The sequence below is a fragment of the Pan troglodytes genome, chromosome 2 (assembly GCF_028858775.2).
Source record: "Pan troglodytes isolate AG18354 chromosome 2, NHGRI_mPanTro3-v2.0_pri, whole genome shotgun sequence".
NCBI classification, from domain to species: Eukaryota; Metazoa; Chordata; class Mammalia; order Primates; family Hominidae; genus Pan; species Pan troglodytes.
In genome coordinates this window covers 141,217,104-141,242,508 of record NC_086015.1, presented here as the reverse complement: position 1 = coordinate 141,242,508, position 25,405 = coordinate 141,217,104, and the positions used below count along the sequence as shown (strand labels likewise).

The 25,405-nt window shown below is 44.1% G+C and overlaps 2 protein-coding genes and 1 long non-coding RNA gene across 3 annotated transcripts in view; 2 read left to right on the top strand and 1 right to left on the bottom strand.

Moving 5' to 3' along the window:
- Positions 1-2,075, top strand: part of DZIP1L (DAZ interacting zinc finger protein 1 like) — an 83,965-nt gene extending 81,890 nt beyond the window's left edge. Inside the window, exon 16 of the mRNA XM_054681082.2 lies at positions 1,993-2,075. Within this exon, the coding sequence (XP_054537057.1) occupies positions 1,993-2,052 (60 nt within the window). The 3' untranslated portion in view covers positions 2,053-2,075. The remainder of the gene's footprint in view (positions 1-1,992) is intronic.
- On the bottom strand, positions 191-23,441 carry CLDN18 (claudin 18). The gene is made up of 5 exons (XM_526318.7): positions 23,097-23,441; positions 10,016-10,180; positions 9,113-9,230; positions 3,933-4,043; positions 191-2,869 (listed from the first exon to the last, which is right to left on the bottom strand). Exons 1-5 carry the CDS (start codon positions 23,314-23,316, stop codon positions 2,698-2,700), a joined length of 786 nt encoding a protein of 261 aa, XP_526318.3. The 5' UTR covers positions 23,317-23,441; the 3' UTR covers positions 191-2,697.
- On the top strand, positions 10,172-15,376 carry LOC134809600 (uncharacterized). The gene is made up of 3 exons (XR_010155798.1): positions 10,172-12,143; positions 13,173-13,268; positions 15,252-15,376. It is a non-coding gene; the product is annotated as an uncharacterized LOC134809600 (long non-coding RNA).
- Positions 23,442-25,405: the final 1,964 nt, after the last annotated feature.

Below are 25,405 nucleotides of genomic sequence, written 5' to 3'. Positions count from 1 at the left end.
GCTTCCCAACTTGCAGAAACCACAAACTGGTATGGAACGACACCTAGCTCTAGGTAGCTAGGCTGCTGCTGAGCAGAAATGGATTCTGAAAGCAGAAAAACTCCCATGAAGAAGCATCCAGCGTTGAGGTGCTGGGACTTCCCACCTCCACTTCCCAAAACATATGAAAAAAGAGCAGAAGCTATTCAACTGTAGGATAACAGTGTTTTTAATATTTAAGTAACAAAACATTCAGGTTAATACTCAATGCATATACAATAAGATAGAGCAACAACAAAAAAATTACAAAGCACAATCTAACTATATGGAGGCTTTCAAACAATTAAATGTTGGATAGAGAATGCGCTAATTAAAAACCCAGCTGAGCCACACCGCACTACCTGAGACCTGACCAGGGACTTTCTGGTGGTAGAAGGGAGAGCTCATTGTGCCCTGTGGCCTTCAACTCAAATGGATGCTCTTCAACTCAAATCCAGAGAGCACTTAACAATCTCCATGCTCTAGATTGCCCAACCCTCCTCCTTGCTTTTCTTTTTTCTTTAGTTGACTTGTCTGCTCATCCTTTACCCAAACTGAGGCAGTGAGTTCCACAGATACTTCCTCTGGTTTGGTTTAAATGTTGCTGTCTCAGTGAGAAGGGCCTCTGAGCTCACTGCTCTGACTCTTGAACACAACTTGTTATTTAATGGGGCATAATCCGTTCTTTCCCCAGACATAGTCTGTTCAGCCTGAAGATCCTTATGAGTATTCACCAATCCCCTTGGAGGTCACTTTCATATGTACTATTGATGTGAGGACTTTACTCTCAAATAATAACCTAATGGCCAAGTTCCCCTGCACCAATGCTGCTGTGGGTAGTTTTTAGAGACTGCTCTTACCTCAGTTTCCTAGGGGGCCTATCTGGCTTTGGTACTGGGATGGAATTCTACTGTCTTGGAAGGAATTTAGACTTTCTGCTCAAAAGGGCAGTGATGTAAGCTCAGGGAAGGTGTGTGGTTGCAAAGAGCTTTCAGTTTTGCCCAAACATCTGATAGTCCAACCACTCTAGGTGAATTCAGAGAAGGGAACAGCTCTCAGAGTAACAAAACTGACCACCAGCTAGTTGTGATGGCGCACACCTGTAATCCCAGCTACTTGGGAGGCCAGGGTAGAAGAATTGCTTGAGTGCAGGAGTTTGACGCCAGCCTGGAAAGTGAGACCCCGTCTCTAAACAAAGCAAAACAAAACAAAACCGACCACAGTGCCAGGAAAGTGCTACTGCCAACTGGCAGTGGCTTGTAACCATGCAAATGTGGATACCTGTCACTTGGAAACATTACATTTAATTCAGGCTCAACTTTTTTTTTTTTTTTTAAAGAATTGGTTTTAACCTACTTCCTAGGACTTGCTGTGTTCCATTATTTATTTTTTATTTTTTTAGACAGGATCTCGCTATGTCACCTGGCTGGAGTGCAGTGGTGTGATCATGGCTCACTGCAGCCCCAACCTCCCTGGGCTCAAGTGATCCTCCCACCTCAGCCTCCCGGAATGCTGGGACTACAGGTGTATGCCACCATGACGGGCTGATTTTTTCTCTGTATTTTGTAGAGACAGGGCTTCTCCATATTGCCCAGGCTAGGCTCGAACTTCTGGGCTCAAGTGATCCTTCCTCCTCAGCCTCCCAAAGTGCTAGGATTACAGGCGTGAGCCACTGTGCCCAGACATTATTTACTTTTTACATGGCTTACACTTACTATCATGTACAATCAGAGCCATAGAGACCTCAAAGGGAAAGAATTAGGATCAGGGAGCTTTTCATGGAATTTGTACTTAAGCATGACTTTACAAAGTACCATATAGACAATGTCAAAGCAATTATTTTTTCATTTCCTTCTATCCACATGTAGGGGTGAGGCTAATTCACAGAGATAGTGTATCATTTTACTAAAACATTATTTATTTTAACTATATTTAGGACTTAAATTAAAAAAAATAATTTTCTCATTCATCTAGGGACAATTTCTGACCCGCGACAGAAAGAGGACTCCAGTGGAGAGCTCAGGAAACTCCTAGAATGGTGTTGCTGGAATAAGAAGATGTCAACAGCAGTAGAAAGGTTTGGTTGCCTCAAACTGAAAATGACTTTGGTTTGGTAACTTTTAAGATCACAGTGTAAGAAAACCGAGATCATGGGCTGGAGAGATTACAAATATCTTTCTCTTATTGCTTCTTCTTCAGTAAGTGTTTATTACTAGCCAGGTTGGGGGTGGGGAGACAAAAGTCAAACAGCAGAAAATAACATCTTTGGGTCTACTCTTTCCTTTCAAAAGTTTTCTTGGGGATAAGCTGGGAAATAGATCATCAATGGGTTTATTGACTAGGAGGAAGAGGGGGAGTCTGTCTAAATCATCAAAATGTGAGAGAGAGATTAAAACCACATTCTCTCATCAGAGTAGAAAGTTATATTTAAAAAAGAAATAGAGGATTGAAAATGTGAGCTATAGCCTCTAATTCATAAATAACTCAGCTGTTTTATGGTGGAATATTTAGAGACAGAGACTGAGGCTAAGACCATTTGGCCTCTCCAAAGATGAAATCAAGGCTTTTCTAACTTCCAGCTGTGAGTCAAGAGCAAGAAGAAATCAAGATGGGATCTCCTTGTTTTTTGGGTTAGCTCTCCGGGAGTTTCTTCCGCCCGTGCTGAGAGGTCTTAGAGCATTACACATAGTCGTGCTTGGAAGGATAAGATTGTACCTCGTCCTCTGTGCGGGCACCTCCATCGTATATCTTCTTGTTTTTGGTGTTGGATCCAAAGCCAGTGCTGGCCTTGAAGCCTCCAGGCTTGTAGGCAACACTGTGGCCCGAGGCATGATAAGAAACGGCTTTGTAGCTGAAAGAAAAATAAACATTCCATGATTGTAGATGTCTTTGTTAGTAGGACCAACCTCCTATTTACCATAAACTGTCTCAGTCTTGGCACTGAAAGTCCAGTGTCCCTGGAAACCCATCAGTCCGGGGCAAACCAGGATAGTTAGTAACCTTAGTTTTTGGTACACTGGTTTTACTGCCTCTGCAGTGGAACAGAAGTTCTTGCACTGTTTTAGAGCTTTGCTGAGCCGAGAACAAAATCTCCTGAGAATAAAATAATTGTGATTCCAAATGGACATTTTTGGATGGTGGAGAGAGGTATCCCCAGATCCTCGGTAACTAATGAGTTCCCTCTTTTAATCAATAAAAATACAGCTGAACCAGAAACAGTGTCCAGGGGAACATTGTTACGTCAAAGGATCATAGAATTTGTGAGCTGGAGGGTACCTACGTTCAGCCCATTGCCTCAAGCTGCTCATTTCATGGATGAGGTGATAGAGGCACAGAGAGAGCAAACAACCTGCTGGAGGTCACAGGGCTGGTCAGTAGCAGAACCACACTGGAATCCAGCTGTCCCCACACCAGTTCAATTTAGGGAGTTACAGCAGAGTTTCTCAGCAGCAGCACTGTTGACATTTTGGAACAGATGCTTCTTTGCTGTGGCACAGTTCTGTGCGCTGTAGGGTGTTTAGCAGCATCCCTGGCCTCTACCCGCCAGAGGCCAGTATCACTTTCCCCCACACTCCCAAAATTGTAACAGTTAAAAATGTCTTCACGTGTTGCCAAATATCCCCTGGGGGGAAAATTGCTCCTAGTTGAGAACCATGGAGTTACAAAACAATCTCAGAAGGAACCAAGAAGGATGGATTTTTCTTTCAAATAGGATCACATTTAAATCAGTCTAGGCTGAAATATTCCCATTCTGTTCTTTAGGTTCCCCCTAAAAGAGAAGCTTCGATAATCCTTAAGTCAAATAAAGTTCATCCATATACCTAGACTAATTTTTTTTTTGGCTGCAAGTTATACATTAAAATAGACCCTGAACAAATAAAAACGTCTGGTTGCAGCAGAACAGGGAGACTCACTTGGTTTCTTCTGGTGCCAGGCCCCGGCAGGCGATGCACATCATCACACCCCCAATTAGTGTGAGGCCTCCAGCGACCCAGCCCACGAACAGAGCTGCACCAAATGTGTACCTGGGTAGGGAGATGGTGGCTGTCAATATGGTTGACTCAACTCTCCAGGCTCCACCCACTGCACCTGGCTGTGCCTGTTCTTTCTGTCCCCACTTTTGGATTCCACATCCATCCCTGCCCATGCCCCTGAACACACATTCCTGTGGGTCACAGCCAACTGATCAGGTACCCTGGAGAGTAGAATTGGGACTAAAGTTAGGGGGCAAAACAGCAGGGGGATTCTAGCATCACTCAACCATAAAATTATAAATCTTATCTCTGTGACACGTCTCAAGAAATCTCCCTCCCCTCTCTACTGGCAAAAGAAAGTGTCTTGAAGGTTTGGCAAGAGAAATTTGAAAGATATAAAATCAATCTCGACTGGGTGCAGTGGTTCATGCCTGTAATCCTAGCACTTTGGGAGGCCAAGTTTCAACTGAGGTCGGGAGTTCAAGCGCAGCCTGGCCAACATGGTGAAACCCTGTCTCTACTGAAAATACAAAAATTAGCTGGGTGTGGTGGTGCACGCCTGTAATCCCAGCTACTCAGGAGGCTAAGGCACGAGAATTCCTTAAACCTGAGAGGTGGAGGTTGCAGTGAGCTGAGATTGTGCCATTGCACTCTAGCCTGGGCAACAGAGTGAGACTCTGAAAAAAAAAAAATCAATCTCAAGTTATTATTTCTGAAGGAATTTTAGTTCTTTGAGTTCTCAGTATGGGCCAACAAGCAGTCATCTTAACTTATTTCAAATAATCCTTACAACCATCCATGCAGGTAGAGCTATTACCTTCAGAAGGAACTAAGTTGAAGTGACTATTCATTCTTTTATTGAGGTCTTTACTTATTTGTTCAACAAGTCTTTATTGAGCTCCTACTATGTGCAGAGCCCTGCCCTGGTACTGGGACACAGGGCGAACAAGGTAGACAGAGACCCTGTGCTCATGGTGCTTCTGTTCCAGCTCACAAGAGAATTCTAACTTGGGGTGGTCTGACTCCAAAGCTGGTGCCCTTTGCCTAGGGGGGCTGCCTCCAATAGGACTCAATTACATCAGATCAGGATTGAGAACAAAATCTCCTGAGAAACAAATAATTGTGATCTCAAATGGACATTTTTGGATGGTGGAGAGCAGTATCCTTCTTCAAGTGACCAAAAACTATTAGGATGTCAGTGCGTATTTTAATGCCAGCTGATAACTTGATTTCCAGCTCCATGAGCTCTGCAGAAAAGGAGAGCTCAGCATGGAAAAGGAGTGCCTTCCCTTGGAAGTTTCCCTTTGTGTTCCTCAAAGAACATGGGGACTGTTTGTAGAACTCTGTGAATTACTAATATGTTTAAAGTCTACGACACAAGCTAAGAACGTTATACCAACAATAGGAAGACAAGTAATATGTGTGCAAACCTCTGCAACCTAAGAAAATACAATACTTTAGATGTGCTTTAAAAGCACACACATTGGCTGGGTGTGGTGGCTCACGCCTGTAATCCCAGCACTTTGGGAGGCCGAGGCAGGCAGATCGCCTGAGGTAGGGAGTTTGAGACCAGCCTGGCCAGCATGGTGAAGCCCCGTCTCTACTAAAAATACAAAAATTAGCCAAGTGTGGTGGCAGGTGCCTGTAATCCCAGCAACTTGGGAAGTTGAGGCAGGAGAATTGCTTGAACCCAGGAGGCGGAGGTTGCAGTGAGCCAAGATTGCGCCATTGCACTCCAGCCTGGGCAACAGAGTGAGACTTCGTCTCAAAAAAGAAAAAAAAAGCACACACACTTTAGCAGGATTAAAGTAAACAATGTAAGCTTCATGATCAAGTATAGTTGACTGAGCTCAGTCCTTGAAAAAGTTCTGGGAGAAAATTTACCTGTAGGCTATTTTTATTTCCTTGGACTGGGAAAAAGACAGAAATTTGGTTTAAGGGCTTCTGCCTTGGCATGAAGAGCCCTGCCCCCTCATCCTACCCAGTGTGGCCGGGGGCTGAACAGCGGATCTTTTCCTGGGGCTCCTCCTAGGGGGTCCCTAGGTGATTTCCTGGTGACAGCCCTGGTCCGTGGGCCCTGACACAGACAGAGCCCCTGTCCTTGATACCCCTATGGATGGTTGAGTGATTGCTTAATGCTAATGATAACAACAATTGCTACCATTTATTAAGCCCTTACTGATATTGTGATAAGCACTTTTTACCAGTATCTTGTTTAATTCTCCCAATAGCCACTGTGATAGTATTTGTCACTTGCATTTTACAGATGAAGAGATTGAGGCTCAGCAAGGTTAAGTAACTTCTCCAATGACCCAGGAAGGACACGATATCATCAGGATTCAAATTCAGGTCACTTTGCCTTCAAAACTCTCATTGTTAATGCATCTTCTGAGCATGAGGGACAAAGTCCTTTTCCTCAACTTAGACACTCTGGGTCAAGGTTAGCAAACCTAAATACTTACCTGGGACAGGCAAGAAACTTAAATGTGAAGTGAGCTAGATAGAAGAACATATTTCATTTTTTCAACTGTAATATATGGGAAAAATCCCTATAAGCATGAGTTGGGCTATTTGGGCATAGTGGGGATTGTGGTAAACTGGACAGAGTGAGTCCTAGCCAAAAGGGCAGCTCCCTCTCAGCTGCAGAGATGGAGGTCATATGAGAATGAGGGCCCAGTGTAATGCTGCCAGATCTTCTGATTTTTTACACAAGGCTGGAAAAGCAGAGTATGTGTATGTGTGTGTGGGGTGAAGTCTCCTTGTAGTAGGCACTAGTGGTGCTCTACCCTTTAACCGTTTCTGTGGGTCTCTTCTCCAGCTTGTGTATTCCTTTTCCTTTACCGGCTGGCCCCTGTGGCTGCCTCTGGAATTCTGGCTTTGGTTTAGCCACTGAAGCCACTCTGCCCACAGGGACTGACTGGCACCGAGGTATGAAAGCTCAGCTCTTTAGTTTGGTGTTGAGACAACTCTGGCGTATAATTCACACTGCACAGCTCTCCTCAGGATCAGGCTGAGTTCAGGGCTTCACCTGAAATCACGCCCGTGCTTGGCTTCCCTTCCTTCCCGTCCCTGTTTCCTTCACCCACTAACCATCTCCCTTTTCTTAAAGAACTCTGGCACTGGGATCCTCTTCTCAGGATCTGTTTCTGAGAAAACCAGCCCTTAACCCTTCTAATTTTTTTTTGTTTTTTTGAGATGGAGTCTCGCTCTGTCACCCAGGCTGGAGTGCAGTGGTGCGATCTCGGCTCACTGCAACCTCTGCCTTCCAGGTTCAAGTGATTCTCCTGCCTCAGTCTCCCAAGTAGCTGGGACTACAGGCGCCTGCCACCATGCCCAGCTAATTTTGTATTTTCAGTAGAGACGGGGTTTCACCATATTGACCAGGCTGGTCTCGAACTCCTGACCTTGTGATCCACCCACCTTGGCCTCCCAAAGTGCTGGGATTACAGGCGTGAGCCACCGCGCCCAGCCTAACCCTTCTAATTTTTAAAAGTTGGTAATTGGTTCAGATTATAAAATGAAATGTTTTATACAAAACACCTTGCAGACTGTGTACAGTGTGAGGGCAGGCAGTTTGCAGCTCTAGTCTGGGGCTTAGGCTCTGCCACTGTTACATACAACACGGCAATAACAGAGTCGGGGAACAGGAGAAGGAGGGGGGTCCCAGGACCAAGTGGGGCACTGGAACCAAAGCTCCATCAAGGTTACTGCCAAAGTCTTTCTTGGCAGCTGGGCTGTCTTGTAAGACTTCTGGGTGGAGAAAATGAGAAGACGAAAGGGAAAGACAGCTGCCCATCCATGGAGGGAGAAGTTCAGGAGGCCTTTCAGAATTCTATAGTCTTAATTCCAGGACTGAAGCTGCCTGCCCGTGGGACAGGAGCTGGTGCTAGGGAGATGGTGTGAGAGAGCGATAGCAGGCATTAGTGCTAAGTGCAAAGTGGCTGGTAGATGGCTCCTCTGGGCAAGGGCAATGACCCCAGGCACCCAAATACTCTGGGAAAGGTGGGCTTTTCTAAGTAGGGTGAGCAGTCATTCTGGTTTGCCCATGATAGAGGAGTTTCCCAGAATGTGGAACTCATAGTGCTAAAACTGGGAAAGTCCCAGGCAGACTGGAATGAGTTGGTCAACCTACTTCTAAGTTGCACCTGTAACTAAGAGACCATGAGAGGAACACAGAGTAGGATCAGGGAAGTTTTTGGGGATCATTTCCTTTACATTCTTGAAATAAAGCAGAAAAATGAATGGGGATTAGAGTTCCAGGGAGCCAGAGGGTAATGGATTTATCACACCCTCCGTCTCCGTCTGTACCCCATGTTGGTGTGGCTGGAAAAATGCCAAGTGCATGATCCAGAGATGACAGGTCACTGAGGTCTAATATTTATATTTCTTCTCAAGAACAAGATCTTTCTTTTTCAGGAATTTGCTCCAGCTTCTTGCTATGAGATCTATCCCTTTAAAGTGACTAAATGAATATGGGCGTTGGTATTGCTTTTCCATCTTTTAAAAGTTCTACTCTCCTTCAGACACCAAATCGTAGTGGGGTTTCATCTCCCTCTGCCAGACTGTACCCCCTGTGAGAGTGGGGACTTTGTATCTCCAGCACTCTGAACATGTCTTGGCTTACAGCAGGTGATCAATACATTTGTAGAATAAATGAATTAATGAATGAGAGAAAGAGGCAGCTATACCAGGAAGGAACATCACTTTTCTCACCCATACTGCACCTTGCTAATTTCTATTCAAACGTTTCCCTGTTCCTAGCCAGGTTCCAGTTATGGACTGTAGATGTAAGTTGATGTTCATTTACTTGCCTGGGTTAATAGTGCCTGTTTCATTGCCACCACAATGGGGCTTATGTAAGAGTGTTAGATAAATACTATGAACTGTCACTGTATTTCAATGCAAATGTCAGATCAGCCTCAAGTCATATCACCAAGGATATTTCACTGAAATGAAGTTTATGAATTTACAGGTGATTGTTGATTTATGATATGGCATGGTTGTCTCTGATAATTTTTGCTATTTCAGGCACTGACAGTCACATTAGGTGCATGTGTTTAATCAGATTCTTATAACAATATTCATCATGGTGAATGCCGAGACCTAGATTAGGAGGTTACCTGGTCTGAACAGTCTGCACCATCCCACCCATGCCGGTGTACATGTTAGCTGTGGACATCCAGAAGTTAGTCACCAGCATGTTGGCAAACACAGACACTCCAGCAATTGCACAAAGACCTGTGGGCAAAGAAAAAGAAAACTCCAGAGTTAGTTTCAAGGGATTACAATGTTTCTGAGGCAGTTTATGCCTAGATGAGTTTAGATGAGTAGGCTGCAGAATATTGTATCCCTATAACCAAGCATTGATTATTGAATTCTTGCTATGTGCTAAATATTGTGATAGGTGCTTAGAATATTTTATATCGCTAATTGTGGAAGGATATGTGTGTGTACAGAAAGAAATTTTTCATGCATCTTGGGACCAAGGCTCAATATTCCAAATATTTTCAGTCTGGTTCTTTGGTAATGTCAAAGTATCTTCCCTTAAAATCATTTTCTAAAGCCTCGCCAAGAAAATGCCTTTTAGGGATCAAGTCACATGACTCTTTTAGGGTTGAGAACCTCTTTTTTTTCAGCTGAAGTTAAGATTCAAAAGCTAACTAAGTTTTTTTTTTTTTAATAAAAAAAATTTCTTTTAATCGACATAGGGTGTCACAATGCTGCCTAGGCTGGTCTTGAACTCCTGGACTCAAGTGATCCTCCTGTCTTGGACTCTCAAAGTGCTGACATTATCGATGTGAACCACTGCACCCAGCTAAGAACCTCTTATATTGGGGTTGGAGTGGCAGCTAAGAAGGACCTTAGCACTCATGGTACACAATTGGACCTCCACACTCAGATCATGAATCTCAGTATGAAAAGTTCTGAACCACATTCAGCAGTCGGGAGGAGTCATGTTTTCTCTACCAGAATAATTTTGCTTTGACATTCGCAGAAGTGGGAACTCCAGGCTCTGTGTTTACCTGAGACAATGAACATGATCCCGGAGGTCAGTGTCATGTTGGCTTTGGCAGAGTCCTCCATGCTGCCAATGCGGATGCATTTCAGGGCAAAGATGGATACCAGGAGGCCAATGGCACCCAGGACGATGCCTACGATCATCAGGGCTCGCACTGCCTGCAGCATGGCTGTGGGACAAGGGGCAAGACACAAGCAGACAAATAAGACCAACTCAGCACACTTGATTAGGCTGTGGTTTAATAAAACAAAGCAACCACAACTAACCTGCACCAAACCTCTGAGAGACAGCAAAGTCCATAAACTGTGAACCTTGCCATTGTCAAAGGATGTGGAATTGTGGGAAATACAAAATACATTGCTTACAATTCTCTGACTGATGAAGGACATGCACTCAGATGTCTTCAGAATCAGAGAATTATGGATGGTTGGAACTTGGGGGAGCCCTTGGATTGTATCTATTTCAGCTTCCTCATTTTTAAAGCTTGATAATCTGGGGGTCGGAAAGGGGAAAATAGTTTGCCTAAGGTAAGAGTTCAAATTACTGATAGAGCTTATAGCTGTGACTTCTAACCCAAATATTTTTCTTCTCTTGTGTTTTCATATGCGCTAAAAGTTTCACATAGTTGTGTCCACTTTAGGAAACCCGGAATTCATTTATTGCATATGATGAAGTCAAGGTTGCTAAGTGATATACCAAGGATACTCAATTTTGTCCCTTTCCAGAAGGAACTACTAAGATTATGGTGAGCTGTAGGTTTCAGATGTATATAAAACAATATAACAATATTAGGCCTTTCATCTAGACTACAGTTTATCAGCAGTTTCCTTTCTAGGACTCAGTCATAGCTATAGGCCCTACAGGGACTCTTCTGCAGTGCCTTCGCCTCCAGATATATCCAAAGTTGTTTCTAGTGCATCCTTAAATTGCAGTGACTCATAGCAACAATTGTTTACTGAGCCCTCCTGACTGGCCATGGGATGACAGTAGTTAACAACAGGTCAGACATGGTCTCTGTTGTCATGGAGCTTATGCCAAAGTGGCGAATGACAGCCACTAAGCATGTCTATTACAAGTATAATTAATTTAACAAGGAAGACAAATTAGTCCTTCATGTGTTCCAGAAGGCAAGGCCCCTAGTGTGGTTGGTCTGGTGGAGCTGAACTGCAAAACTGTGTGGAGATGCTTATGTGCTAGACACCAATTGTTTTATCCCTCCAGTGTATCCCCTTTTTTCCTCTTAAGTCCATGATTTCTGAAGGAGTTGCTGTGTCTTACATCAGTGCTTTTCAAACTACTTAAAAATTTAAATTTCTAATCTGTCACAAATTGACATCCTGACAAAATACAAAATCACCTGCTTGAGTGTCACAGGCATGTCAAATTGTTATAAATGTTTAGAAATATTTATTCTTGATTTCGGTACCAGAACTCTTCAGGTGGGTAACACATAGTTTGTGGGCCAGCTTGGTACACAGGCCCTACCTACTTTGAGTAGTAATATTGACCTTGATCTTTCAGGCCCAGACTTTATACCTGGTGCCCTTGACCATGGCAAATTAATCCAGCATGGGCATCTGAGTCAAACTGGGCAGATGAGACCCTTATACAGAATGTTTGTGCTGGACACAGAGAGCATCAGGCCAGTCTCTCTCCAGGGGCTGAAAGTGTAAGATGCTGTCCTTGGGAGTCCGTGGTTTCCTTCAGGTGGTGAGCTGCTGTATAATGGCAAGCAGATGAAACCCAACAGTGAGGTAGAGAGCCCTGACAGTGTTTGAGCTCCTGACTCCAGCTTTTCCTATGGTCCACATACATTCCTTCCTTAGGTTTCAGGTGCTATCCCAGCACCATTATTATTATTATTATTTTTAAATCCCTACCTGTTTGAACTAATTCAGGTTGGGGTTCTGTTACTTGAAATCAAGTGGTTCTAACTTATGGAAGATGGTTTCATCAGTGTCTAGACATGCTAACCTTTAAAGTCTTATTGTTTTTGGAGAGTTTCCACCCCTCCAGGTTCGAAGTCATGACCAGAGTGCTGCTGAAGCCCCTTGCAGATGTGAGGGGACCTCTCATGCCAAGTCTTATGGCTGCAAAGACATCGCATTCCACAGTGTGGTGTCAGAGAAGAGGTAAAGGGCATAATTTTTCTTTTTTGGGAAATTGCTGATTTTTTTTCCTAGTTATATAAGCAATAACTGCTCAATATAAAAATTTCAGGATGTATAGAAAACCATAAACAGGAAATGAAAAACAATAACCTGTTATTCCAACTCTTGGAGATAGCCACCTTTAGCATCCTGGTGGGTAGTTTTCCAGGAGGGAATTTTTTAAAAAGGAGAAACAAAACCCTAATGAGGCTCCCCCTGTTACCTAGACCCAAGGGAGCAAGTCAGAAGCCAGCTAGAAATGCAGATGGAGACCTTGCCAAGTTTTAACTAGAAGGGGCTTGTGGGGTACATTCAAAGGAGGTGTCATTCCTACCCTCAGTGAGACCAGTTAATAACATCCAGGCAAAATTAAAATTTGGGAATGGAAAAAAAACAGGAGAAATGCTTAACACTTTTTTTTTCTCTTTGAAGGAGATACTGAGGGAATCTGCCTATAGGGCTGTAGGCAAAGGGCTCAGAGGAAACTGTAAACAAAACAGAGAGTTCTGTCCAGCCCTAGTTTTCATAGGCAGTTGCTACTTTTTAGTGAAAGCTAGTAAGGAATTTTCAGACATTCAAAAATGTAATCCATGGGGAAAAAACCCCTACAATGTAAGTAATAAAATTATCACCCATTTTATGGTTGAAGAAATGGAGACTCAGGTGAGGTAACTTGCCTAAGGACACACACCAAGGGAAAGGAGGCAGAGCTGGGAGTCAAATCCAAAATTGCCTCAAAATCATTACTTTTCCATCACAGCACATTGTTTTGAGGCACCTTATTCTGGAAAAACAGGTAAAGTCCTGGCTTCCATCAAGGTACAAGGATCTGTATACTCTTACAGAATGTATCCTCCAAATTTGGAGACTCAACCATAAACTATCATCCTCCGAAATGGATGCTAAGAATGTGGAAGAAAACATTCTCCAAATCTTCTTAGGGAATAACCTGGCCTGGTAGATTATTTATAAATGTAACTCTCAAGATGACAGCATTCCCATCTCCTCCAGCAGTCCTGGGAGAGAACTCTCTCCAGTCACCTTGGGAAGATTTCCCTCTCCTACAACAGCTAACATCAGTGGAGCTGCCAGCATATTCACTCTAAGGTGTGTATGTATCATAAAGCAATTTTTCATGCCAGAAGAATCGGCAATCAATGAGAAATTTTGAAAAAGGAGAGTTAGATAATGTAGAACTTGTCAAAGTGCCTCCTGCAATGTCTGAGGAACAGAGGCCCTAGCAGCCTTCTCACCAGATATCTGTCTGAAGTATGAATGACAGTGTCCACCTATTCTAGTTCTATCCCATTGATCTCCATATACTTGATTCTGATTCTCTTCTCCTAAAGAAACTTCTGATTTTAATTTTGCTTCTTTGCTGGGAAGAGAATTCTACAAACAATGATCAACAGTCTTGGTCCCACTGGCAACTGTCATGGGAGCAGGTGCCAGTACGTGGGAGGAAATTGGCTCCACTGCTCATTGCCAGAAACCCCCTATGTCTAGTAATGACCATGGAGATTCATGGTGGTAAACTCACCTTCCCCTGCACCTGCATGGTCCTACCCTCTGGGATCCTAATCTTCTCTATAGATAAGTAAACAGAGAAAACTGCCACAAAGCAGGTAGCAGGTAGGTTTCTCTTTTAGCCATTCTGTCTCTTACTTGATATTCTGATCAAGAGGCTTATCAGCTGATAACAGGTGAGTCAACAGGCTCTAAAGCCTGATTCCCTGCACCAAAGGTGTGACTACAGCATTCTTCCCAATGAACAATGAAGTGTTATCAGACCTGAAGGGTGGGCAGGATTCAGGGCTGAAAGAAGCAAACAGAAAAATAGGAACTCAGTGTTCCCTCCCTGTTGCAAAATACCTTAATTCCCCAAGTAGCTGTGAACTGACAGGTGAGGTGCCCTTGGGTGTGGTTTTTTTCAACACAGGCTGCACCTGAGCATCTTCTGGGGGAGCTTTTAAAGAAATACTAATGTTTGTTCTCACCCCCAGAGATTTTCATTTAATTATTCAAAGCAAAATTTCAAGGAATAATGCGAGACAACAGCTTTCAAGAAGGGCTCAGCAGAGGTACTCAGAGTGGAGAGTTGGGCTGAAAGAGGGTTCTCAGGAGCTGGCATCACTAAGTGGAAGTGGGAGTGAGGATGATGGGACAGCAGTTCACCAGCAGCCAAAGGCCTGGACTGGGGCCCTGGTGGAGTAGGCGGATGGGAGGAGCCATACCTTCAGGCATAGCTTGGTCCTAGACTGGAGATAAGAGGGCTAATGGAGAAGCCCAAAGTCGGGGAGCTCAGAAGATGGTAGTCTGAGGCCAGACCCCAGAGGAAATGCTCTTGAGAATAATATGGGAGAGGCTAGATTCTCTGGAGATTCCAGGGAATCGACACAGAGGTCGTTTGTACCTTGTAAAATTCTACAGAACAATGTGATACCAGGTGAGTGTTATTAGGTAAGTCATTTAAGCTCAGTGAAAACAAGTCCTCAATTCTGGAGGTAGTCAAAGATATCTCTTGCATAGATCTGTGAGGATCAGATGCTACTTGGCATAAACCTAAGCCAGGCTCAATAAATATCAGTTTCCTCTCCTTCCCTAAAAACAACGTATCCCTTGGCAACTCCACAAAGCTTTGACTTGTACTAACTGTATACAAATGTGAATCCTCTCACATAATGATAAAATATGGTTGAGGATTTGAAACAGCCAGGTGTGTGAATTGCTATGGGCAAGAGGGGAAGAAAATTTGAAAAGAAGAAAAGAAAGGCCTGACTCTAGCAGCATCTAAGTAGTGGAGAAGATCAGGAAAAATGGACACAAGACCCTCAATGAGCAGGGAGCTAGCTGATGGGAGAGGCAGCATAGGTGGGTTTCTATCCTCATTGACCTTCCTCTTCACCTCTGCTATGATTTGAATGTGTGTTTCCCTCCAAAATTTATATGTTGAAACGTAATCCCCAATGCAATTCTACTACGAGGTGAAGTCTGTAGGAGGTACCCTCAGGAATGACATTGAGGCCTTATAAAAGGCCTTGAGGGAGCCTGTTTGTCTCTTTTGCCCTTCTGTCCCTTCTGCCATATAAGGACACAACAAAAGGCACTATCTTTGAAGAGCGTGAACCCTTACCAGATGGAATCTGCTGACACCTTGATCTTGGACTTCCCAGCCTCCAGAACTGTGAGAATAAATTTCTGTTGTTTATACATTACCCAGCCTAAGATAATCTTCTTATAGCAGCAGGAACCATCCAAGACATCCTCTAAGGTGAGATGCAACTACAACTCTGATGATGTGTCTCCCCACCATGAAATGATGCTGCACCACTGACTAGGCCATCCTAGGGCATGATGCTTTGTGGTAGCTGCCTCTGCCATCTAAATGGGGACCACTACAGCCACAAGCTGAGCAGGCATTCTGGTTCCTAGCTTTTCTCATTGAGAAATCAGGGCAAGCAGCCTCATTTACCTAAGTTGCAGGTTCTCTTGAGCTGTGTAGGCCCATTCTCAGCTCCCTGTGGTGTCTTCTTCATAGGTACAATAACGTGTAAACATTTAGATGTTTGTCTACATATTTGAAGAGGCATGCTGATGCTGAAATATTTTTCTCTTTTGAAGAGAGGGAAAGCAGCTTGACTGAAAACCAATAGACTCCCCAACTTTATAACTAACTTATAATCACTTCACCTTCTAGGGCTGGTTTCCTCTACCAGAAAATGGGGAAAGACAAACTGGTTTCACAACCAGTGAAACCATTCAGCCAATAGCGAGAAATAAACAGACAAGCTCCTTTAACAATGATACTTATGAGAAGTCTCATTTTTTTCCCTTATGGATTTTTGATTTAGATTTTGTGAAGGTTTTGTGAAACTGTTCTCTGGTTAAATGTGGTTTGGTTTAAAACTTCATTCCTGTGTCTGTAAATATGATTTATAGGTTGATAGGAAACTCTGTAACTCTCCAGTGGCTGTTGTTTTTACACACTGAAGCAGAAAGGGGAAAATGTAGATAGTCATATAAAAAAAAATCAAGACCCTCAGTGCCTGCAAAGGGGCTGGGATATAGTGAGGTGCTCAGAACACGGGTAGGATGGGGATGGGAAGGGAGAACACAGAACCTTAAGTGATCTTTACTTTGGATATTTGAATTCATAAAATGTTTTTGAGTTTGGAGGAAAAAAAGGCTAGAAGAACAAATGTCCTAACTGAGAGCCCCGAGTGATGTAGACACAGCAGTGATGATTTAGTGATGCCAAGAGCTAGATCTTGTAAATGGGTCACAGGGCACTTTCTTTCTTTGTTTTTTTTTTTTGAGACAGAGTCTCACTCTGTCACCCAGGCTGGAGTGCAGTGGCGCGATCTCAGCTCACTGCAACCTCTGCCTCCTGGGTTCAAGCAATTCTCCTGTCTCAGCTTCCCTAGTAGCTGGGACTAGAGGCGCATGCCACCATGCCTGACTAATTTGTTCATATTTTTAGTAGAGACAGGGTTTCACCATATTGGTCAGGCTGGTCTCGAAATCCTGACCTTAGGTGATCCATCCGCCTTGGCCTCCCAAAGTGCTGGGATTACAGGAGTGAGCCACCAAGCCCGGCCCAGCACTTTCATATAAATGTCTTACTGTGAGGCATTTCACAAATGGCGAAAGTGAGGTCCAGATATGTAGGTGGCCAAATTGTGCCCTTGATTCCAGCTCACTTCCCTCTAACTGTAAGGCTTACCACTTTACCAAATTTAGCCCAAATGTTTGCAAACACTTTAGAAAAAGCATTACTTGACTGTGATGTCAAGCCAGGGACATGATGGAGCCAGGGACATGAGTTTGCCATATCTTTGCCCCCTCTCCACTCTGCTCATTTTTGGCCCTTTGCTCATCCCTTGTACTGTTTCCAGGGAAGGCGTGTGTGAATGGGATGCAGGTCATCCATGCTTTAAACTTAATTCATACTCCTAATTTCACATCATTGATTATATTGTTACAAATGGGTCAATCCCCATATACCCTCTGCGCTTATTGTGCTCAAGCCTAGACCAAGCTCTTCAATTCTAAAGGCAGCCCATTCCTGCCTTTAGAAACAGGGTCTGGGCAGGGGAAAAGGATGCAGACTTAGAAGCTTTGCCTTGTGTTCACATCCTGTTTCTGCCATCTTCTATCCACGAGGCCTTGGGCATGTCCTTCCTTCACCCCCAGCCTCAGTTTTCAACTTTTTAAACCTAAAGCTAATACATATTTTCCTGATTTTTGTAAAGATTAAGCTGAAGAGCCAATATGCAGCTCAATAAATAGTAGTTATTTTTATTTCTGGCACTGTCCTCAGAGTACTGCATGCTGTATTGACTGTGTAGAATACAATGAGATTGAATCTTGAGCTATCAGTTATACAGAGCTGGTAATATACAAGTATACAGTCCTGCTACCACCACCATTTACCTCATTAATCTATCTGTAGTTTATACAATACAACTTGTTGCATTGAATTACATTCTTCTATAGCTGTAAGTTCCAAAGAGACATGATGATACATTTTTGTCAGACGAATGAAAAGTTAAGTGAGATTTTGCAAGAACAGAGATTGTACTTAGGAAGAATTTAATAACTGGCAATGATTATTATAATTATTTATTTATATATATATATTTTGAGGTGAGATATTGCTCTGTTGCCCATGCTGGAGTGCAGTGGCATGATCACCGTGGCTTTGAATTTCTGGGTTCAAGTGCTGATCCTTCTGTCTCAGCCTCCTGCATTGCTAGGATTACAGGTGCAAGCCACTGTACCCAGTGATAATTATGATTATTAACTAAAGTATTATAGGTATCTGCCTTTTGCCTTTCTGTAAACACTTTAAGGCTTACTTCTCTGCTAAAGAGTGATACTTTTCTGGGTTCTAGGTCAAAATTAAACTCTCTGGGAGAATCATTGCAAACTTACATTTCTCCCTCCAGGCATTTCATCCAGCTCCTCTGCTTCAGGTCTCTCTTCCCCAGTTTCCTCGTTAAGCACAAGAAAATACTTTACACAGCTGTTTCTGATGAGAAGTTAGGCATTAGGTCCTGGCTTGTTGTTACTCCTTCCAGCTCCTTTAGGAGCCCCACAGGTGTCATCTCGGGCTGTTTTATCTCCTTGCATTGTTGCCTTTAGCTTTTGAGTTTCTTTCAAGCCTTTTCCTCCTGGTAATCTTCCTGCCCATTCTTACACTCTTTAAATATTTTTTAAAAATATTTTATTTTTAGAGATGGATGGAGTTTCACTTTGTTGCCCAAGATGGAGTGCAGTGGCATGATCACAGTTCACTGCAGCTTCTAACTCCAGCTCCAGTGATTTTCCTGCCACAGCCTCCCGAGTAGCTGGGATTACTGGCATACACCACTGTGCCCAGCTAGTTTTAAAAAATTTTGTTACTGTAGAGATGGGATCTCATTTTGTTGCCCAGGCTGGTCTTGAACTCCTGGCCTCAAGCAATCCTCCCACCTCAGCCTCCCAAAGTGATGGGATTACAGGGGTAAGTCACCACTCCCAGCTCCTGCCCATTCCTTATCTAAGTCATCAAATAGATATTTGTATTTTGGGGTGCCAATTTGTAGTGTAGCCACTCCTGCTGCATGAGGACTGTCTGCTTTTAAGTCCACAGTCTTCTTGAAGGCCACAGATTTTCAGTGATTTCAAGTACCTCCTTTTCTGCAAACTCAATCCCAAGAAGTGTTTTTTTCTGGCTTTTGGTGAAATCCTCTTCCCTCAACTCAGATAGGCAGAACTGGGGTATACTTCTGTGGTGGCTGCTGGGAACTGTACCCCAGTTCCCATGGTGGTTCAGTCCAGCTTGGCTTTTCACAGCACAATTGGGAGACAGGACACAGAGCAGCACCGACTTCCCCCTCCCCCAGCCCCCTATGCTTGTTGTGCGCCATGCTGGGTTTTGTAGGAGATGCAAGACGGGCACATCAGAGTCCTCTGGCCACAATCTTACCACCGACAGAGCTTACCAATAGATGGTGTTGTGACCAACAGTTTCCAAGAGCCCTCAATGCATGACTACTGGCCCTGACATTCACATTTGCTGTCCTCCAGATGGGATTTGAGGAAAGTCATTTCTTCCAGCTTCCCTAAAATCCTTCTCAGAGAGCCAAGGACCTCTCCTTTCGTGGGTCTGAAACATCTCAGGGTTCCATGAGTGGCAACTGGCTTCTCTCTCTAAGAGCTCTTTGTCTGGCCTGACACGGAATAAAAGTACCTAGCATCACCAATTCTCCCACCTCTCTTCCTCCCTCTCTTCCTCTCTACTTTCTTCCTTCTCGCCTTCCCTCCCTCTCTCCCTCACCCACTGTTCCTTTCTTCCTCCTTACTTTTTGAAAAAAATGTGCTTTCCGCCCCCACCCCCATGGCCATATTTACATTCCTCTGTTATTAAATGTTAGGGAATTTTTACATTGCAGAAATTTACCTTAAACCCCTCCTCTTTCCTGATTCCAGGCCATCCCCACCAAAATGTCTAGCTCTGAAATTACACACTATATATTATCTTGTGTCAGATGATAGTTTACACATATAATTCTATCATATTTGTTTGAATATGAATTAATGGTATATCTTCTTTTGCAATCTCATTGGTTTTGACTATTTGATGTTCAGGGAATTATCTGTCTGGCAGAACTGAAATTAGTGTGGTTGATGTGTTGCAGCCCAGGAAGTTACTATTCAAATGCTCCCTGTGGTAGAGACAGTAGGTGCTCACTGAATAGCTATGTGCTCCTACATCTCCCAGCTCCTGGGGCCATATGGCTAGTTGTGGCCAACGCACTGTGAGTGACATGTGTTCCTTTCAGACTGAAGCAGTTAAGAACTGTTGTGCCTCCTTCAAGCCTTTCTTCTCTTGCCCCAGCAACTTTGAAGAGTGTAGCTACAAGGAGGCTGCTCTTCCCACAGTGGACTTTATGTGGGCAGGAAGTAAACTTTTGTTGTGTCAAGCCATTGAGATGTTTAGGTTTGTTTGTTGCAGCAGGCATTAACTACTCTGACTAATAGAGTTCCTGAACTCTAGTCTCTGCAACACAGTAGGCATGCAAGAGATATTTGTTAAATACATGATTGGATGAACAAATGAATCTGTTCCAGGCAGGAGGAGGACCAGGTCCTTTTCTATATATGGAGCCATAATAACAAAAAATTTGTAGTACAAAAATGATTTACTGGCCTTTTTGGGGAAGACCTTAACCTGTTTTTAGTTCAATGGCTTGCATAAACACTTAAAATGAACTATTCGTACTATTTAATTCAACTTAGTTTATCAATCCTTTGCTAAATACTCACTCTACCAGGCCCTTTTCTGGGAAATGGGGAAATAATTCTTATCCAGCTGAAGGGAAACACCACATAGAAGCTGAATGACACAAATGTACAAATAACCAAGTTAGTAAGCTAAAGTTCAGACTCAAACAGAACTCCCTTAGCAAAACTGTCCTGATTTCCTCCCCTCCTGACTCTTCCTACTGAATAACCACTTTCTTCCTGGTGCTCCAAACACTTGTGTCAAAGCCCCATGACATGTGTTGCCTTTGCTTTGATATTCACACACATGCCTGTCCCCTCTGCTGGAATTTACGGTGCCGACAAGGCCAATTTTGTGTTGTGTACTCTTTGTAGGTATGCAATAAATGCTTCTCAGATTTGAGAGCAGTGTCACGAGGGGTGAATATGCTCAATGCTATGAGAATGCTCTGGGTTTGGTACAGAGACTTGTGGAATCTTTATTCAATTTGGGGGCTTGAGGAGGTTTGGAGGAAGATTTGTGAGAGGACAGTTGGGGTGGTGGAGGGGGGAATTCAGGGGAGCAGGAGCAATGGATGTCCAGGACCAAGTCCAAGGTATACTGAAAGGACAGAAGAAACAGGATGGGGGAGTAAGAGACTGCCAAGGAAGGTAGGTGAGGGGTTAGGAAGGCTTGGTGTCAGGCTGTTATGTGTGCATCTAGTTAAGCTGGGAATGGGGAACCGTGGAAGTTGTTTGGGTTTTGAAATGTCTAAGGAGATGAGAACTGAGAACTAGGAGTTGGTGACTGAAATACTCCCCTTCATCCTCTGCTATGGTCAAAAAAGCAAACATTCTATAGAGATGAAGGATAGAAACCAGACTGAGAAAGGTTAAGGGTGAGAGGTAGTGGAAAAACTTAGTCTTTTAATTTGGTTTGTCAGTGACCCAGGAGAGAGACAGAACTTGACAATGATCAGGATCAACAGATTTCCCCAGGAAGGAGGCCATATGCATAAGTGAGGAGAAGAGATGAAAGAGGCAAGGAGGAGAGGGGCTGACCAACAGGGCATGATCCCAGACAGGTGGCATGAGGCCTTCAGAGCCCTGCTGGGGAGGTTGACCTTAGCAGGAGAGGTTGACCTTAGCAGGAAAGCAGGGAAGATAATCTTGTTCCGTCAAGGGGGAGAGGTGGAGCTATTCTGAGAGGGTGTCATGGAGGTAAGATCCGTTGACAGAATAGGAGTGACAAGTCACAGTGGACGCAATGGGGTTTGCCCATTTAGGAGAGTGGGAATATTCAGGAGCCCCATGTATGGAGACTGTGATACACAGTGAGCAAGAGGTTGATAATATGTAGTGGGGCCCTGGGGAGAGGTTATTGAACATGAAGTCATAAGACATCATGCCTTAATTTTGAATATGAGGACAATATTTTTTCTTTATATGATAGTTAAAATTAGACATAACTAGCAACTCAACACTCTGTGTGGCATTTCCTGCATCTCACCTCTCCCCTCCCACTACAGCATAATCCCTCCTCAGTCTGGTTCTCTTTCTTTTGGCCAGGTTCTACCTCCCTTGCTTCCCTAAGCAGGTCTTTCCCCGGAGTCAGTGATCCTGTTGGTCCTGCAATAAGTGGCTTCCAAAAAATGGAATAAATAATCAAATTCTTCTACTCTGACACCCATCTTCTATTTCTTTCTGAAAATGAACTTGGATTAGTTGAATTGCTTTTCACAATTCAATTCAGTTTCAAGGGCTCTACAGCCTCTTCACAATTTCTTGCAAATTTATTTCCATCTACTTGTTTATAAAAGGTATTTGTTTCAGAGAGGCAAAACCTAACATTGTTCTCCTTTCTCCATCACACTCACATCTTGGCCACCCCTTAGAGCCACTAATTAGCTAGAGCTATTATTTTCTTGTTTGCATTTTAAAAATACAAATAGAGCTCCCATATTATTCAGAATGCAAAGTTGCTATGATGCATATTTGAAGTAATTATCTGTATTAAAAGCAGGGGTTTAATTTATTTCATCTTTAGGGGTGAAAGGATGTCACATTTGTAATTATATTTATATTCTGACATAATATAATTATAATTCTGTAATTATATTTTGATATACATTGATTTTTAGGACAGTATACAAGATATTCTTAATACAAATGCAGCAAAAGGATATTTATAATTTAATGGCAATATTCTTTTTGGCACCCACAGAGACTCCAACTTTGAAAAATTTAATTGAAATGGAAAGAAAATTAAATTAGCTCTCAATAAACTTTTCCAGATATAACAAAATACTCAGCATCCTGCTTTCCTGCTCCCATGTATGTGCAGGCAGGAGCAAGCCACATGCAAGTAATGCACACAATTTATTTTCTCCTTGAGAAACACGAGTTTATTCCAGGTATCATGAACATACCCTTACAATAGACCCATTCTTCTTGAGGCCTGCCTCCTCACTAGCGATTCCTTCGCCTTGAGTGTTAACCCTCCCATTTTCTCCTGTATGACTGTTGCCCTATTTGACACGAGCCAGCTTCTCCTTTTATTCACACCTTTCATTCTGAGCCAGAGCTGCCAGGGTCCTCACCTAGAGGTGGGAGTGGGGCTCAACGCAAACGCCCCCTTCCCTGCTCACCTGGTTCACCTGGCTCTACCCCGGGATGCACGGTGCCTACCTGGAAGGCCCAGGATGGTGAAATAGGGCCTGCATTCGGTGAAGCCTGAACTCTGCCTCACGCAGCTCCTCCAGAGCCCTTCGTACTGGAACACGGAGGTGACGGGGTTGTCGTACAGGTCCTGGGTGCTCCACATGTCCATCCCGGTGGCCGCGATGCAGCCGGCCAGCCCCAGGATGGACAGGAGGAACGCCACCACTTGGCATGTGGTGGTGGACATGATCCTGGCCGCCCGCCCTGCCGCCTGCGAGAAGCTGCCGCCCTCCTGCTGCCGAAGGTGTGCAGCTAACGCGCTCCTGAGGGGAGCTCTTCTAATCAGATGGTTTCCCTAGGCTCTCAGTATTTGCTCACAGTGTTTTCCTTAGATAGCTCAGTTTCGCTCCTGGTTCAAGGGCATTATTTTTACATTTGTTAGAGAAGCGGGCCCAAGAGGCACTTGTCTGCTCTCCGCAGGCCGGGTGGGTTCAGCGCAGAGGAGCAGCCAGGGAGCAGAAGGACTCCCTGCTCCGGGCCAGACCGGCCTCCCTCCAGCGCTGGCTCCTCCGGAGAGCACCGCCATCTGGAGAAAAGGCTGACGTGTCCCCACCACGGGGAACGTGACTGCAGACCACTTTGGCTGACCTCGCTTAAGATGGCCCTGGGAAGCACCCACCGTGCTCTGTCTTAAACCAGACTTTTCACATTTTCTCCTCACAACTCATGAACGACTTTTTTCACTTACATCTTTCCATTTTGATCTTACAGAAATGGGTAGGGCAGGCACTATTATCCCCATTTTTTTGGGGTGAGTCAAGAAAAGTACAGATAAGTTAAGGGACTTGTCCCAGTGCCTGGAACCACAGATACTCTAAAAACGGCAGGGGTGGGGCTCCCACCTCAGCTTCCAGTCCAGCGCTCTTTCTCTGTTTCCATATGGAGCAGCAGGGGCAGGCAAAATTGTCCCCACTTTTGAGAACACGAAGCCAAATCCTAGATCTATGCTCTTGGTCCATAAGCATTGGAACTGGGATGAGAGGAAGCCAGGGACCCCGTTGATTTCCATGTCATGCTTTCAGTCGTGCCACAAGAACCACATGAGGACTCTGTGGCTGACACAGAAGGTCCCACAAAGGCCAGAGGAGGGACCAGGGTTAGCTGGGCTGAAGTCCTTGGCCTGGTCACGGAGAGGCTTAGGATCTGCTCCTGATGCTGCCCCTAACTTGTCGTGTGCTGGGCAGGTTGGGGGCAAACTCCTAAGCCCTTGTAGGTCACAGGTTCTTCATCCACAACATGTGAGATCTAAACTAGAACACTCCAGAGCCTTTTCAGATCTCATACACTATCTTCTACATTTTGCAGAAAAGTTTTCACTAGAATTGGTCAAAATATTAGGAATTGTATAATCACAGTAGAGAGACTTGGCTGAAGACATCAGGTGTTATGTTTTGTCTATACAACTAAATTTTGCTAGAGAATTGGTTGACGGATATGGGGGCCAGGTATGTCTGGCCTCTGAATCCAGAGACTTTTTAAAAATTTTTTGAGATGGAGTCTCGCTCTGTTGCCCAGACTGGAGTGCAGTGTTGTCATCGGGGTCACTGCAAATTCTGCCTCCTGGGTTCAAGCAATTCTCATGCCTCCGCCTCCAGAGTATTTGGAACTATACATGCATACCACCACACCCGGCTAATTTTTATGTTTTTAGTAGAGACAGGGTTTCACCATGTTGCTTACGCTGGGCTCGAATTCCTGAGCTCAAGTGATTTGCTTATCTTGGCTTCCCAAAGTGCTGGAATTACAGGCGTGACTCACTGTGCCTGGCTTCCAGATATATTTTGTTTTTATTTATTTATTTATTTATTTATTTTGAGAGTGAGTCTCACTCTGTCGCCCAGGCTGGAGTGCAGTGGCGCAATCTTGGCTCACTGCAACCTCCACCTCCTGGGTTCAAGCGATTCTCCTGCCTCAGCCTCCTGACTAGCTGAGATTACAGGCGCCTGCCACCACACCCAGCTAATTTTTGTATTTTAGTAGAGATGGGGTTTCACCATGTTGGTCAGGCTGGTCTCGAACTCCTGACCTCAAATGATCTGCCTGCCTTGGCCTCCCAAAGTGCCAGGATTGCAGGCGTGAGCCACTGTGCCCGGCCCTCCGGAGACATTTTAATGACACTCTCCAAAATCTGGACCTCAAGGCCCTGAAACATACACACACACACACACACACCCACCCCCCCCCCCCACATACATACTCCAATCTTTAACCTTTATAGGTCTTTACAGGTTCTCCAGGAAACGAGCCTCTGTGTCTGGACATTTTGTTATCTTGGG

What these genes read in the sequence shown, in the direction of transcription:
- CLDN18 (XM_526318.7), bottom strand. Translation starts at nt 23,316, where the DNA reads ATGTCCACCACCACATGCCAAGTGGTGGCGTTCCTCCTGTCCATCCTG. An exon ending in CACCATCCTGGGCCTTCCAG is followed by an intron (nt 10,181 to 23,096) that starts GTAGGCACCGTG and finishes CTTGTCCCACAG; the next exon opens with CCATGCTGCAGGCAGTGCGA. An exon ending in GTGCAGACTGTTCAGACCAG is followed by an intron (nt 4,044 to 9,112) that starts GTAACCTCCTAA and finishes CTCCCTACCCAG; the next exon opens with GTACACATTTGGTGCAGCTC.